This window comes from Chelon labrosus (genome assembly GCF_963514085.1).
Source record: "Chelon labrosus genome assembly, chromosome: 13".
Lineage (NCBI taxonomy): Eukaryota > Metazoa > Chordata > Actinopteri > Mugiliformes > Mugilidae > Chelon > Chelon labrosus.
This window is the reverse complement of record NC_140346.1, coordinates 5,108,433-5,125,849: the sequence shown is the minus strand read 5'-3', so window position 1 is coordinate 5,125,849 and position 17,417 is coordinate 5,108,433. Positions and strand designations below refer to the sequence as shown.

At 40.3% G+C, this 17,417-nt stretch overlaps 1 protein-coding gene across 1 annotated transcript; it reads left to right on the top strand.

The window, feature by feature from the left end:
- Window positions 1–984: 984 nt before the first annotated feature.
- igsf5b (immunoglobulin superfamily, member 5b) lies at window positions 985–11,869 on the top strand. Its single transcript, XM_084558269.1, has 5 exons — window positions 985–2,032; window positions 4,426–4,734; window positions 8,067–8,194; window positions 10,978–11,143; window positions 11,669–11,869. Exons 1-5 carry the CDS (start codon window positions 1,984–1,986, stop codon window positions 11,839–11,841), a joined length of 825 nt encoding a protein of 274 aa, XP_084414395.1. The 5' UTR covers window positions 985–1,983; the 3' UTR covers window positions 11,842–11,869.
- The last annotated feature ends 5,548 nt before the right edge of the window (window positions 11,870–17,417 follow it).

The window sequence follows — 17,417 nt, the reverse complement described above, 5'->3', positions numbered from 1 at the left end:
ATACTCCTCTGACCTGAGTTTAACTGAAGGGAAATTTCTGCACTTTGACCACAATGCAGAAACAGCCTGCTGTGTACATCTGTGGTAATCAGAGAGTAAAAGATCTCTCTGCATTAACTAAATATTAACAAGCGCAGAAACTAGAAACATACAGTAAATGGCTCATGGTGTATTTAAATGCTTCCTCAGGTTCCAGTACATTTGTTGTAATCTGCTTTGGCGCTTCACGTTGGATAGACTGCATTTGGATTGTTGCATTTAAATTATTTTTAATTTTAATATTTAATTAAAGTAAGCACTGAATGTGTGCTGTTTAAAAGTCATAAATGCACAAGAATGACTCAAGCTCAGAATTAATATATTAAGGAATTATTGAGACTTATTTTAGAATTATTTAAACTTTGTATATTTTGGACAAGCTCCTTCTACCAAATCTATCTTGAATTGGACAATGTTCATCAGATCTGCTTATGTTTAAACAAGGCTACAGCCATGCTAGTCGCCCTGTAAGGCAGTGAACTACACTTTACAGCCACTATGCTAACATGCTCACATTGTTGATGCAAACATATTAGTATGTTAACATTTGCAGCCAAGTAGTTTTATTTGGTTTTAAACTATGTATTTACATATTAGAGAGATTCAGTTTTTGATCAGCGTGTGGCCTTAGATGCAAAGCTCTGGTATTCCAAAAGTTCACATAGTTCATCCTCTTGGGGACATGAATATGTGATGTGAATTTCATTTGATACCACAAACAGCAACCTCAATCTGGTTTAATCCTCCAGGAGCAATGTGTCTACACAAAAGCAAGCAAGATATTTTATAGCAAAAACAGACAAATTTAATTTAAAAGTAAAACTAACAGCATCACCAACATTAATAGGATGCATCCTCTGGGAACCATGAATGTGTATGTTCCAACTTATCAAGCATGCTGAAATATTATGCAGCAAAACTAAAATGTTTACTTGCTGCTGGTACTAGAGTAAAAGAAACAGGGTCACCAACATTAATATAATTCACCCACTGGAAACCATGAATGTGTCTGTGCCAATTTATCAAGCATGTTAAGATATTTTATAGCGTAATTGGAAAATGAGTAAATGAAATAGGGTCACCAGTGTTCGTGGGATGCACCACTGGGAACACTGAACATGTCTGTGCCAACTAATTAAGCATGCTGAGATGTTTTATAGCATGAATTAAAATGTTATCCTACTGCTGGCACTGGAGTAAATGAAACAGGGTCACCAATTTAATATGAGTCATCCTCTGGGAACCATGAATTTGTCTGTGCCAGCTAATCAAGCATGTTGAGATATTTTATAGCATACATGATAAATTTGTTCTGCTGCTGGCACTACAGTAAAAAAGCATCAAGATCATCAAGTTAATAGGATTCAACCTCTGGGAACCACGACTGTGTCTGTGCCAACTTATCAAGCATGTTGAAATATTATACAACATAAATTAAAAACTGAACCTGCTGCAGGCACTAGAGAGAAACAGAGTCCCCAGCATTAATAGGATTCATCCACTAGGAACCTTGGACATGTCTGTGCTAACTAATCAAGCATGTTGATTTATTTTATAGCATAAATTGAAAAATTGTCCTGCTGCTGGTCCTAGAGTTAAAACTAAGAACATCACCAACATTAATAGGATGGATCCTCTGGGCACCACATATGTGTTTGTGCCAACTTATTAAGCATGTGGAGATATTACATGACATAAAGAGTAAAAAGAACTGGGTCACAAAGTTTATATGATTCATCCTCTGGCAACCACAAATCATGACTGATAGTTGTTTAGATATTTCAGTTTAAACCAATGTGGCAGACTGTTAGATTGAAGTCTATGAAAAGTTATTGGAAAAAAGGAATATAATCTTATGATCAACCATGCATCTATGTAGGAAATAACTGAATTATCTGTGTTCCAGGAAGATTCAGCTTTGGACAATGGACTGACTGATTAAGCATGGGACTCTTTCCTCTGTTAGTGCTCCTACTTTCATACAGCGCGGAAGGTGAGAGTTCAGCTGGAAACAAAGACAGCAGCTTGTTTAACTGGAGATGTGACACAGAGGCCAGTAATGTACTCTCAGTGCCATGGCGCGCTTTATAACGGCACCCTTCAGATTAAACTCACATTCAGTAATTAGGGGGCCTAATGATCTATCTGCGCTTCATAATTAATTTTCTTAACTATGGCTGCCTATCTAGTTAACAGTTAGACGTATCCAGTGGTCAGGGGACTTCAAAGTCACTAGTTCACGGTCCCAATAGGAGGAAGCACAAATTATGCTCATTAGTTTGCCTTTCTCTGATAGCAATGAGAAGGAATTGCTGTATAGGCTGGCCTAGATATTTCTCAGACCTAATTTCTTAAAAGGATACATAATTTACAGCTCTGCATGCTGGCTGTCGAAGGTAACACAGTGCAAACAAGTTATACATCACCCTGAACACTGTGCCATAAACCTGCTACTTTACATTTCAGGGTTTAATATCAATTCCCTTTTGCCTTCATGTGTCAGCTATGGAAAGCCAGAAACATATGCTGGAATTCAAGTGTACATTTATGTGCCTCTATGTCTCTATGAACAGTACAGCCAAATATTTAGACCCATTGTGTTATCAGTGTTTACTCTTAGAGTCTGCTCATTTGTTCTCTTCATGTAGTGCTTGTAGGTTTCTTCAGGTTAGTGTTACAACATTTAGTCTCCGATTATTCAAGACTGAAATTAAGATCTTAACTTTTATTGTGATATTCCCTTGAGCCGGGGCATTATTCTCTATCAAACAGTAACACATATCAACCCTGATGTCTTCTTCTTCTTCTTCAGAGGACATGTACTTGAGACCCAACAATTTCTTTCTGTCTCGTTATGTCTCTGTTCTGTTCTGTTCTGTTTTATCAAATCATATTAACGGGGAGAATTTTATAAGAGTTACGCGGTTTTCAAGGAGATGTGGAGATATTAAAAAAAATGAGGAAAAGGAACATGCTTCAATACAGACACTAAAACAAAACGAAAAAATAAATACAGAAACTTTAATCTGCACAATGATGCAGTGACCTATTGCTGACTTCTACAGATTACAAATCCATCCTTTTCATTATTTCTTCCTTAAATTCAATTTAGTTATGTTCATTCATGCATCTGGCCAAATCACAAATCTCCATCTGGACAGCCGCAGTTAGAAACAGATTTGGGGTAGTTCTCATTATCTTTCTCTGCATCTTGCTTTCATGTGTTTGCCTATTGAGTCCTGAATGTTTTGGCAAGTTTGTGTAAGACTAACATGAAACGGGCTGTCTCTCACTGAATGATTGGTACACCCACATAAAAAAATCAATAACCCAAATTCACTTGGAATCTAGAGTCATATTGATCTGGCCATTGTGTGTTATTTTGCCAAAGTGAATGAACACATCCACTTATTTTGTTATTTCCAATCACCTTTATTACACTTCATATCATCCCCTGAAAATGAAATACAAAGTCTCTTCTCAGATAATATATACACCACGTGACACCTTATCACATTATGCCAGTTTGGGGGAGCTGTGGAGTAATAGGTGGTTACAGACACAGCCTTGGGACCGAAGGGTAACAGATTCGCCTCCCACCACCTGCATGGCAGCGGTGCCTTGAGCAAGCACCTAACCCCCAAATTGCTCCCCGGGCGCACTTTAGAGGCAGCAGCCCCTGTCACACTACTGTGTGAACACATGGATGGGTCAAATGCAGGAAAAAAAAAAATTCCCCTCGGGGATCAGTACAGTATAATTATTATTATTATTATTTGTCCGCTTCAAACACATGACCTACACTGGATACATTTTATTAATCAGACAACTTCTTAATTTGATTTTTCTAAAGGAATAATTTGACCTCTGGGGAAATACAGACCCTCTGCTGGTTGCCAGGCAACTTGATGGATATGATAGTACAATAGACTAGCAAATGACCGCTTGTAAAACCACAGCTTACTATTTTTATGCTCAGTTTTTCTGTGGGGATTGAACAACATGCTGGGAAAGTTTTATCTGTTGTTTGCGTCTTGCTTCTGCTCTTTCACTCGTGTTTCCTCCTGGTATTTCCTCGTTCTTTTCATGGAGAGTTGAGCACAGTTGGCCCCATTTACTGGCCACTGTGGGTAGTTCAAAGGTTGAGAGAGAAGTCACACACTGTGCCAAGGGGGATATTTGGGCAGCAGTCGTGTTGCCTATGTGCAGGGATCAGAATTTGTAGTGCTTTGGTTGGTTAGTGGGTAGTTTGCATTATCAGTCATTTCCTTATTGTAAATAAAACCACCACCATTGGTCTTTAATTAGGTTTCTTTGGGTTTTTCCTGTCTAATTTCTTATTGTTTCTTATTACTGAATTCAAGTTTGAAATACTTTTTTTCTCAGTTGGCGCTCAGGTGACGCTGTCACCTATAACCTTAACGGTCCTGCAAGGGGAAACGGCCCGTTTCACCTGCAGTCCCTCCAACGATGACTGGACTATTATGATATGGTTGCTACATGGTGCAGCAGTGCTCACCATCTCCAAGGACAGGGGCGTCCTACCTTCCATCAGCTCAAATGTGACGGCCGAAAAAAATCCTAAAGGAGAGAGCTGGGATTTTGTCCTGAAAGCCACAAAGAGGGACAACCAGGGGCAAGTGACCTGTGACCTCCAAGGAATTGACAGGAAAACAGCAACTCTGTTTGTGCAAGGTCTGTACATTCATATGTGTTCTTGCCTGTGTGAGAGAGACACATTCCCTTATGCATGTATGTGTGTCTGTTACTCTGGTTCATTGTAATAGGAAGGCAGCAAAGAACTGTTTATTTCTGCTGCAGAGACTTTCAAAGACTTTTTGTGCAGCCAGCTCATCTCAAGGATACTCAATTTCTTTCTGTGCACACACGCATGTGTACACACAAACCAGCCAAAATAACCAAGCAGATGGCAAATCTCTTGAAAACCATTGCCGTGTGAGAGAGTGCAGGAACACACCGAATTTAACCTTGATGAAGCAGCATGAAAAAAATAGAAAAGAGGTAAATGCAGATACTAAGCAAAAGTTGTGTAGCTGCTTGGATTCTGCCCACCCGTCCACCCACTCAGAAAAGACAAAAGAAGTAGCGTTTCCCCTCAACATTCAGTGTGCACAGTTTAATTAAGTCGCCCTGTCTTAATTTGCTTTCAAGTCAGGGACTGAAGAGTAAAAGTTTTCTGTGAAAGCAGCTGAACTTGCGGCTGAGTTATCAATCACAGGGTCTACCAAAGGTGGGAAATCATTAGGGCCTGTGTGGTGGAGTGAAGTTGCCCAGGCATGTTTGATGGCCTCTGTGACACTGTTAATGACAGCGTGGGTGGTGTTGGGGATAGGAATTGATTGGCCCCCAGATATAAATACAATGTTGGAAACGGCTGGACTCCATGCCAGTCAGAACAGGCAGCACAGCAGGATTTACAGTCTGCAGCAATAGACTCCTCTCCTCTCCTCTCCTCTTTTTGTCTATATTTAAAAAGGTGTTGTGTGAGGACTGGGATGCTCATTCGCTGAGGATTCAGGAGTTGATAAGAATCGGTATATCTCTGCAGTTCTGATGCAGTTGTTATCTCGAGCTGGACGGCACTGCAGCGTGAACCAGACTTTTAAACATGTGGGAATTCTCTTATACCATTTGCCAGAGAAAATAAACATGCAAAAAAGGCGAATTAGCACAATTTCTGCACTTAAAATGGCCGTAACATTTGCAAACATATTCAATACTGTGAGAATAAAAAAACAACTGTACAAAGATTTAAGAGCTGTAGGGGTAGTCTGATAAGGGGCAGTTTTTCTCTTTGAAGAAGGAGGGTAGTCTGAACACTTTGGTAGCACAGGGAAGGATATTTTAATTATTTTCCCATTCCAAATTTAAATTTCATTACTAGTCATTAACTTAGAAGACCCATCTTGAGAAAAACAGAGCCTGGATCTTTGATATTACTATTTAAATGTTACCTCTTCCAACAGTTGTTGTCAACTCAGAAAGTCAGAATAGTCAGTCACTAAATAGTTTTGGTCTATATCATAACTGAGGTTGGATTTATCTCTTTTATTTTACAATATAGTAAAATATTTATTATTATGAAGTTTTGCTGGAAAATCGGAACTATCCGAACCATCTTATTTTCCCATTGGAGACTATTACGAATGTTAAAATCAGTAGTTCAAAACAACACTGATCATTCAGTGCTGCTGATAGCACAGTTTCAGCTCACAGCGAAGTAGAACCGCAAACAAAATGACAAGTCAGTAAATTCTCTAAGATTTGCTTGGCTGTGTGCTTCTTGACCTTATCACTCAGTTTATTTGCATCTGCGGTACACACACTCGAACTGAGAGCTCAGCTAAAAAAAATAAAAAAAATAAAAATACGTGGAAACATCTCCTACGCACAAAGCGACAGGAAACAAAACCAATGACCCGTCGCCTCCAATATATTATGAAGAGAGCCCTCATTGCTGCCAGAGCCACAAATCCCCACTGACATATGCAGCCATTAACAGTAGTGTATGGTGAATCAGGCCCTCCAGTCTGGATGCAGAGGATCACTAAGGTCTGACATAGCCTTTGAATTAATTGTGCATCCTGGCACGCCCTGTTAACAGTCAGCAACTCTGCCTGTGATTTGTGCACTGCGGCCTCAAATATACTGTTAGAGCAGGGCCACAAATTTTACAGCGAGGCTGGTTGAGTCTGTGCGCTATCATCCGCTCTCCCTGCTTTAATTGTTCCATATGAAGATGATGTAAATATGACCACACAATCGCGCTGCTCGCTTATTTCCTGTGCTCACTCAATCACAAATGCAGTGCGTCTTTACAAACCCTTCACTAGAGCAAGTCGATATGGCTGCATGGGCTGTTGACTGTGGACTAAAGTGAAGGCAAGAGCTGGAGAGAAGACGATCTCTAATAGAAATCAGAGATGGTCGAACATGCATCTGGTAATTGGGATGTAGAGGCATAGTGGAAAATACTCTTTAGATAAAAGCTACACACACTACTCCCACGCATTTGAATCCCATTAATACAAACTGCATAGGCACCAATTCTACATTCAGACGTTTACAAATTATTCAAAGTTGCCCTTGAAGCAACAATTTAGTCTCCAAGGATCCCTGCTGAAAAATCACTAGAATTAGAGTTAGTTGAAGGCTCGCTGCTTCACACAGCACACTACCGGTTTCCCCTATAGTGATTAACAAACCATACGAAACCTTATTTCAGGGATCACTGAGGCTGGAGTTTTGTAAAGGAGTGCTGATGCCATTCGTTTTCTATACAGATGTATCAATCAGCCATGATCGCCAAGAGCCCCTCATCGGTCAGTGCAAATGAGGCTGCTGGGTCCTTGCCAGCCTTTATTCACTGGCACTGAGATTCTGCAAGAGCAGCTTAAGTTAGCGACTAAGAACCTGCTGCAATGAGAATAGGAAGGTGTGGCTCCCTATGGCACCAAATCAGGCATCAAATAAAAAGCTCCTGGAGAAAAGGGACAGCCAATAATGCGTCCAAAACATCTGAGAATTTGAACCTAAATCAACACAGACATGTCATTCTCTTAGACAACGCAACCGAAACGTCTGCAATTATCTTTCTGTCTATAGCAATTGTCTGTTTCATCCGCCGCCTTTCATTCTGCCAGACAATAGACGTCACATATGAGATACTGTATCTCCCAGAGCCTTAAGTGGCTTATTTGGGCGGCAGGGAGGGAGATGAAGGGGAAAAGGGGGGAGGCATTCGTCAGCCAATTGAGACTTGCAGACATGTGATCAATCACCCGGGACGAATGAAATCCGGCTTTTGTAAGTGATCAGGCCAACTGAAGAGGTGATGCTCATCTTTGGATAGAGCTACGTGCATCCAAATGCATGAATTTCAAAGCAGACTGTTGATGAAATTCATAGATTCTCTCCCAGTTACACATACTGCACATGTGTGCAGACACATATGCGGAAAAAGTAAAACATGCAAGTTTGTAAGCACACCTATTTTCTTATTGCAGAAAAGGGCAACGTGAAAGTCTTGGGAGATGACAAGTTGGCTTTTAAGGGGCAGTCGGTCCTGTTTGAATGTCAAGCAGCGGGATGGCACCCTAAACCCGTTCTTCAATGGCAGGTGAATGACAAAAAGGTAAATATGTAACTGCAATCAGACCTGTTTCTTCAACATGAAATACAACAGAAACCAGTTTTGGACTGGACTACTATCTGTTTATTAAACTAACCCAACTAAAAATTACTATAAGACATTTAATGTGTTTGATACTTTAACAGTTTTACATTTTTACTCTTTGTGTTAAGGGGTTTATTGCTTATTATTTCAGTGTCTGAAGTGCAGTGGTGCCAAACAACTTCTCACCTCCTACAGCTCTGACAGATTATGTCAGGCTCCACAGTTTCAACCTGAAAAGCTCGTTGGTGGCTGTGAATGTTTGTTTAGGAATGCTGAATGGTGGAATGTCCTTCAGTGAGTCTTGACGAATGTGGCTGAACATGAGGGCAAAGAATGCTCCTTTATACCCCTGTATTCATCCTGTTGTGTCAGCAGTGAAAATCATCAATAAATGCCCCTGCACCAGTTCAGTTGAAACTCACACATGTCATAGCCATGACAAAAGCGCCAATTAGTTTGATAGATAAGAGGGCGCTCTGGTGCGTGAAGGGCTCCTTCTTTTCCTCCTCCTTTTTTGATCATTGGTTTCTTTCTTCTTTGAAAACACAATAATCATATCGCCAGAGGCTTGGATCCACCGAGGTTCTGGTCCAGTTTTGTCTTGACAAAGAGAACTGCTGACCTACTGTATGTCCTCGGGTCTGGCTGTGCAGTCATAAAGAGTGCAAATATTTGTTTTCAGTGATCCACATGACTCGTGCTCCTTAGCCTTCCAGAGGACTGTACTATGAAGCAGGATATGAGGTTAATGAGATAACTACGGGTTACAGTTTTTTTTACCACGCCACATCACCATGGTAACTTATGCTGCAAACATAACCTGATCTGGAGCAAGTTGTCCTCAAGATAATTTATCTGCAAATAAAAAAGCAATTTCAACTAATCAATCTGTTTTGTTGCCCTTCCTGTTGGCATGGATAGCGTCAGTCTCTTAGGCAGACAGCAGTCTTTAGAGACTATCTAAACCCTGTGGTGTTTCCTGACGAGGAGCATCTACATGAAGGATCTAGATTCTCAGCTGAAGGAACTGCTCATCTTTGTCAGCTTCTTGAGCCATACGCGTCCAGTTCTAACAGGGTCAGATGATACATGGTACAATAATTTGGATGGCCAAGACTATCTCAGAGTACAGAAGGTTGTATATAATTGGAGACATTCAGACAGATATGGTGGAGCTTGGTTGTGAAGGGCCTTAAATGTAAGCAGCATGCTCTTGTACTCAATACATGATTTTACACTTTAGTTTTTTGGGGGAAGACAAGTGCCTCAAAAAAAAAAAAAAAAAACACGCAGAAAAACCCAATATCGTCTGTCCAGAAACCATGATCCCATCAAATCTCAATATCTTGTTGTGATCAGTTTCATGTAACAACTATTACTATTGTATGTCTACCTAACTACCTACATGCACATATAGCAAGGTCTTCTAAATAACACAAAAACCTTTAACCACTCAGCTATCAGGCATTATTAGCAGTATAGATATCTTTAAACAGAGAAGACAACCTTTTAGTTGGACATGTTACACCCCCTTCCTCCATCAAGGAGCGACCCTGATTGTGGTTTCTTCTCAGTCATGCGTGTACTGGGTTTAACTTGCTCATATTCGGCTAATATAGTTTGCTCCTCCTTTGAACAATATTTATTACATACAGTGAGTTGATAACCATTGTCATGTGACTACTCATTGTGATTACAGTTGTAAGTCTTAGTGAAGCAAGATAATGAACCATTTCCTTGGTACATTAAACTTGCTTCATAGTACAGGCCCCAGGCCATTTTCCCTTTAGTAGTTATTCAACTATTTAGTCTAACAAATCAAACTTACACCGTGTCACATATGTTCTAGCTCATGCTGTTTCCTTTACTTTTTGGGGAGAAAGGCCTAAGGACTTGACTCACCAAGCTGACAATTGGCTGCTTGCTCAGACTGCTTCACACTGACACTGAACATACAGTGTGCCAGCTAGCTCTTGGTTGGAAGTCTTTGCACTATGTTCAAATGCAACCTTTTGGTCCAGACACAGGCGGCATGTAGTAACTTCTTTAATGTTGGTTTGGTCTGTTGTTTAGGAAATAGTCTGTGTGTCATGGTGAATAGTGTACTGCTTTTAGATAGGATGAAAAAAGATGATTTGATTGACCATCCATCCCATTTACAAATTGTTCTGTGGACAATAAATTCATCCTGCTCCGACCCTTTTCCTAGATTATGCCGTGGTGCGTCTAGTCACTAACATGGAAAAAATAATCCAAGATATTGTTTGCTCCTTGTTTCATAAAAATAGAGCTCTATTATCCAGCGATAATCACTTGCTCAAATCACAGCCTGTCATCATGTCATTACATTTGAATTTACATGCTGCAGTGTCTAATCTTTCTTTTAACTCTAGGAATCATCAGAAATTTCCCATTTGGCTATGTATCTATGGAGTGAACAATAACTGAGTTAGCAGGTGGAAACACTGATCCATCTCTGAATTTGATGGTGTTTCCATTTAAGGTTACTTCTGAGAATGCAGCTAAACAAATCCAGCTCCTCGACTCTTTGGATCAAATAATCTGGTGACAAACCTGCGACAGATCGGTCAAAGAGCTCAGCTTTTTCAAGCTTTTCTTATAAAACTGGGACAAATCAAACATTTTTTTTTTGGACCTGGAATAGTGATTCATATTGTAAACATTCAAATTAGTACACTGCACATTATAATAATTCTCTCTCACTGGGGATTGGTGTGGAGGTGAGCCAGAGCGAATACAGCATCATCACTGAAGAGTCGGGGAAGAGCCTCTTCACCGTGACCAGCAAGATCAATGTGACGGCAGCAAAGAGTTCTTCTGTGGAATGTCTGGCCTCTGTGCCTGCCCTCTCCACGCCACTTAAGAGCAGTGTTCGTCTGACAGTGGGTGAGAACACACAGACGTCATGTTTTACATTAATGGATACATGTACTCAGATGCACAGTGGGAGTTGTCTGTCAAGCCGCTCTTAGCTGTGTCCTAGTTTTCTACACTTTTTCTTTGAGCTTAATTTAATTGCTTTTTTTCTGTGCCTCGCTTTGTTTGGAAGTGTGTGAATCATCACTGAGCATTATTACAAAAAAGGAGAGTGGCATAAAAAATGGCTGCCAAATCAACACTGCGTGAGCGTGCAGCTGAGGTTGCGAACCTCTCCGAAGCCCAAAGCTTCAAAATAGAACTAATGTATTATCGCTGTAGTAAGGTTCATTTATTCTTGTGGTTTTAACATTTTCTCGTCTTGGAGCAGCTTCCCTCAGCAAAACACCCTCATGCCTACAACTCCAAATGAAAAACACGAAATTAAACACTGCTTTCTCTACATGCTCTCTGAAAATGTGTAATTGAATTGCAAAGTAACAAGAGTGCTGCTGCATGTCTTACTAAAACAACGACGTGACCTTCTCTCCTCAGTTGCAGAGGTGCTGCAGGAAGGCAATGACGACTGCACAGCCCCGCTGGCGGTAACCGCCTCCCTCGCTGCTCTATTTCTGCTCGCACTGCTCTGCATCGGCGCTGTCCTCTGTTACAGACAAAGAAGACAAGCAAGTAGGCACTTTTTCTCCTCGCTAAATTGCTCTAGGTGAACAAGCGTCAGCTCGCCCCACACCTTTCCACTACAGAAACTGTGATTAAAGTGTAATGAGGAAGATTGGTGTTTGCACGCTGTGACTCGGCACTGCCCCACGGTGGCCTTCAACAAGGGCACGCAGTATTTTTTCTGACAAAAGCAGAACATTAGTTGTCAGCAGAAAGCTTTACTTCTCAGGAAACAGCAGCTGCAAAGGTTAGAGGAGTATGGCTGCAGGGTTGGTAGCTTGAAAATCTGGAAAGGTAGGTCTAATGACCATCAGTGTTCATCCAGCTACTGCAGACGTGCACCTGCATAAGGCATTTTGGACTTTTTTAGTATTTATTTAATAGAGATAGAGATTAGAAACAGGAAACTCAAAGAGTAGGGAAATGACATGCAGAAATGACATGGATTCCCTGGCTCGGAAATACGTAGTATGCACATTAAAGGGACCGTTTCCAAAATCTAATATAGATGTTTTTGACCTCTGACCTCCCGTATTATTTATCCATCCACATAGTTCTGGTGCGGCCGTACAAATTTCTGTCATTCCACAAATATATTAATATTAATGATAATAATAATAAAACATCTGATTTGTGGGTGCCTTTCAAAGCACTCAAGGTCACATTACAAAAAACAGCAATGCATAAAACATCAAAAGAATACAACAATGCAATAAAAATAAAAGCATTTTTAATAAGTATATAGTCATAAGATTAATGTGTTAAATGGAGTAAGGTATTTTAAAAAGATGTGTTCGGAGTCAGAAAAACACACAGAAAAACCCAGTATCATATTTCCAGTAACTGCTGTATGTAACTACCTACACACACATATAGCCAGGTCTTCAAAACTAAACTTTAATGAGACCACTTTATGAGATCCCTTTAAACACTCAGCTGTCAGTTTGCCCATGCAAGGCATTATTAACAGTGTACATGTCTTTAAACATTGAAGACAACATTTTAATTGGACATGTGTAATGTATCATTATTATTTTATTTATTTATTTATTTTAGTAAGAGTTATCTTATAATTTCCTCTCTTTGTCAGTGCATTTTCTGCTGTATCTTTAAGTTGGGTATGTTTGTGCGCCTAATTTTGTGATTTTTTATTTTTTATTTTTTTTGCTTTTCCATTATCCAATAATAAACACCAGGCAAGTCAGAGTACTTCACTTTAATGAGACAAATAGTGGTAAACTGGAGTATGTTTTCATTAAAAGGCTGCAGGATGTTGCAGAAACACAGGCTGCAATTTCGGTGTATGGTCCTTGAACAGACAAAGGGAGCTTGTCCTGATCTCGATCTTATATCTAGACCCTGTCAGTCAGCGGGGGAGTTTGATGAAGGCCCCTCAGATGTGAAGGAAGAGCTGACAAGTTGTTTGGTGGGACTGTAGTGACCTTGGACAGGCCATCAACCTGTTTGCCGAAAGGATTACACATGTTGGTACAACAGCAGAAAGTGTACCTCGGGGAATATGAGATCACACCTGGTTCCTGCCTGATGAGTCAGTGTGTTTGACTAAGCATACAACATTTGTAGCCACACAGAGTAGACGCAGGTTATCCTGCAACTTTTAGGGAATAATTAAGCAAATCAGCTTCGTCGAGAATGGATCTGAAACTAGGGGAAATAGTGCCCAAAGGAAACTCAAATATTAAATCTTAGATATTACAACTTATTTCAGTCCGGAGAGACTTTGTTCTGAGTGAACAAGAAAGTCCTTTAAATATTTTCTAGCGTAGAAGGTAAAGCAGTGCTTATAGTGGGAAATCTCTCTTGGGTCAAGACATTGGTGGGTGAGGAGTGGACTCTGATGAGCTGGACTTGGACCTTTGATGTAAACACTGGAGGTGAAAGTTGTGTAAGGGGGTCGCAGCAGTTCGAACTGAAAGCAGCAGAGGAGAAACGCATTTCAGTTTGACCGCAAAGACGTGATTGGCTGAAAGAGATTGTGGCAAAATGGGAATGGTTGAACCTGAAACTCTCCCAGTCAGCTGATTACAGCAGCAGGAAGATAGAGAGGGTTGTGAATGAGTGAGGATGAAGATGGTCCTCCTGATTGAACTTATGCTCGGCTTTATTAGTCAGTGCTCAAGGGTTTGAACAAATTGGATATATCTTACTGATTAATTAGATTTCACCTTGAACGGAGCCATCGTGTGTCCCTTTCTCCAGTTTTTATGCTAATCTATTCAGACTCACTGGTGTCTTCATATTTACTGTACTTACATGAACATGGCATCAATCTAATCACCAACTCTTGTTGCAGATCATAGTCAAAGTCCATAGGTGAAAAAGGCTTCTCTGAGTGCATTCCTGGCCTAAGAGGCAGAGGAGGCCTGTGTGCCCGCGATAACAAAAAGGGGCCCTGAGTCACACATTTTAAGTCAGCGTAATCCCCATGACTGATTTCGGACCATTTCAAATCATGGCCGTGTTTTGGAGCTGAGGGATTATCATAAGGCAGGTGCGACCTTTCTCCTGCGGCGGCTGATTCTGTACCTGAAGCGACTGATACCCGCCGACGCCATTGTCCTCGCTGGGGTCTTACAGCATTAATGTACCATCCCTGAGCAACTTAAATTAACTTCACGAGGATGTTTCTCATGTTTCTCATGAGGATGTGGCGCACTTCCAAGTCACTAAGCTCCTCTCTGAGTAATCCACCTCAATGGGGAGTAATGTATGCTTTGTAATTATTGGGAAAGTAGAAGGAGTCTAATACAGTCGCCAGCATGACAGCGGGGATTTAAAATATAACGACAAAGGCTATTTCTCTCCATGTTGAGGGAACAGTTTATATCTCTCTCGAGGCTAGCGCCATCTGTAATATTGTTGTGTTTTCTCTGTGGCCAGGAGGACCTTTTGGCAAAGGCGACCACGAAGCCATGTAACAAAAACTCATTAACACTCAGCTCCAGCTTTTACTGTTGAATTGCAAACTGACTGGGGGCTATGATATTAGTGCAGAACCCAAACCTAATAAACAGCAGGACACTTACAGCTTTCATATTGCTCTTTTGGTTCTGTGGTCAGTGCAGTGAGAATGATATATTTAGCAGCTCATAATAATAATAAACTCCATACTTCGTTTTTCGTTTACCTTTCAGAATCAAAGCCACGGGAGACTATAAGGTAAGACTGAAAAACTCTTCTTCGGAGCACCTTTTACTTTATGCAGCAATTTTTAAACAACTTCTGATTTTCTGTTGCTTCATAAAAAGAACTTTAAATTGTGGCGCCTCACAAGAAAATGATTTTGTTGTGGAGCTTCCAGTAATCCGAGACAAACAGCACAGTCCGGAGCCCGGAGCTCCATTTAGATTTAACAGAAGCTAATATGAAGACTCAGCATGAATCTTAGTTAAGACATAAAGCTTATTTCTGGGAATAAATTGGCTTTTTTGATCCTAATTATAAAATAAAATTTAAGACTCGAATTTGAAATTACATACATTAAACAGTGATTATATTCTGTAACAGCTTGATTAAGATTTAAATTGTCTTTAGCTCGTTCAAGAGGCTTGCATAAACGAAACATCACATTTTCCATGCAGCGGGGATACAGAGTTGTATCATAAAATACAGTGAGCAATGAGGATGCTCATTTTTTTATCTGTCAAGACACACAACGAGGAGGACTCTGATATAGTGCGGCTTTGGGAGAAAAGAAAATTGTCTGTTCACAACAGACTCTGACAGCGTCTGTGTGCTAAAGGTTATCTTTTCCATTGGACTGTTCATTTGGGCTTTTGCAGGTTCGACCAATCAGTGTTTGGGAGAAGCTCGGTTGCTGAGGCGACAGGGGGGAAGATCAACCTGGGATACTCAAGTGAGGGCCCCACAGGTGAGAGAGTGACATATGGCTCACCGTGACTCAACTGTAAAAGTCAACTTCATTAGGTCACAATATAAAGGTTTTACTCTACTGGTATTCGTTTAAATTCAGACTCATTGACCACAATAGTAATACTGGGTGGGGTTTAACGAAAAATGACTTTTAATTCATTGCTAGGAGTGGAATTCACCAGAGGCCATGTGATGCTGGGACTGTTGTTGGGACTTAAAACGTCTGTTGTGATATTGCAATATAATAAGACTTATTACATTTTTATCCCCAAAGTGCCCAAGGGAAAACTTTGTCAACATCTGTGAGTAGGTCCCGCATGTTAGTAGTATCTACTTTTCATTTTTATCATTGATATCATATCAATCCCCCTCATCTTTTCCTTGTTAAAAAAAAAATCCAAAATAAATCTAATCTCACCAGAAAACAACTCAATACCACAATACACTGGACAGAAAATCATTGATTTTATTATTAGAGTACCAGAAAGTTCCATTCTCATTTGCACTTGCATTGATGTACTCCGGATTGTATGTATTGATAAAATATGTTATTGATGTTCTGGACCAGCTTTGTTCATTACCACTGAATTGAAAGTCTCTCAATGAGATGCACAATTGTTTTGCTCTGGAAACTGTTTCAGTTTAACATGGCAGTCTAAAGGGAACATTTGTTATGTCTGCATGTCTGCTCAAACTTGTCACAGACAGAGGTCAGTACATGCAAATACATGTACTATGTTATTTATTATAGCTTCAGTCACATTATAGGACATTTGGTGTTTTTTTGATGTAGGGTTCTGCAAGCTGGCTTTCTCCTAAAACTCTTAAAATTATCATTAGTTGTGTAATGTATGACATTTAACAGACATACTGTCATAAAGCCACAACATGAACGAGTCTGCTAATAGATATTTATAATGTATGGAACCGAAAGGAAGGCAGTGGATGTCAGGAATAGTAGGGAAAACGCCGGATCCAAACACATATTACATATTGGAAAAGAAAGAATAAAATATGATTTGTTCACTGAAACATCTATTTTTTTTTTATTTTTTTTTTTAAATTTTACATTTAATAAACAGTCAAATTCCCTGCACATGACAGCTGTGTGTTTCTCTGTCTCCATCAGCAGACCAGAGTGAGATCTGTTGGAAGGACATTTCTACATTTTTTCTTCTGCCAAATCACAATTCTAAATCAGAGAATAAATAGCAGCCTTTTAACAGCGCGTCAGTAAACACAGATGCTGCTGAACCTGCTCTAAAAATTCTCAACTGCAACTCTTCCAAATAACATCATAGCCAGATGACCCCAATGTGTATTCATTTAGAGACAGTAGACGGATTTAAACTCCGGATGGAGTGTTTACTCGGTGCACATCCAGAAACCTCAGGGACACAAAATCTCCTGAATCCTACTATGTGGCTGAGGTCTACTTTAAGTCCAAAGTGGGCTGCAGACGGCTGGATGAGCTGTTAGGTTAGATCAAGCTAAAAGGATGTTTTTCACCCTGCAGATGCAGTTTACAATGGGCTAACCATGGAAGCCCATAGCCAGATGGACTTTGTCACCTTTTGCAAGGTAAGACAGAGAAGAAGAGAGAGGGTGGGGGGATGGGAGACAGAGAGACAGAGACAGAGACAGAGAGAAAGGCCAATAGAGACAAAGATCAACTGGAGCTGAATAATGCAGCCAGTCATTCTGCAGCTGGACTTCCTGCCACATCCTT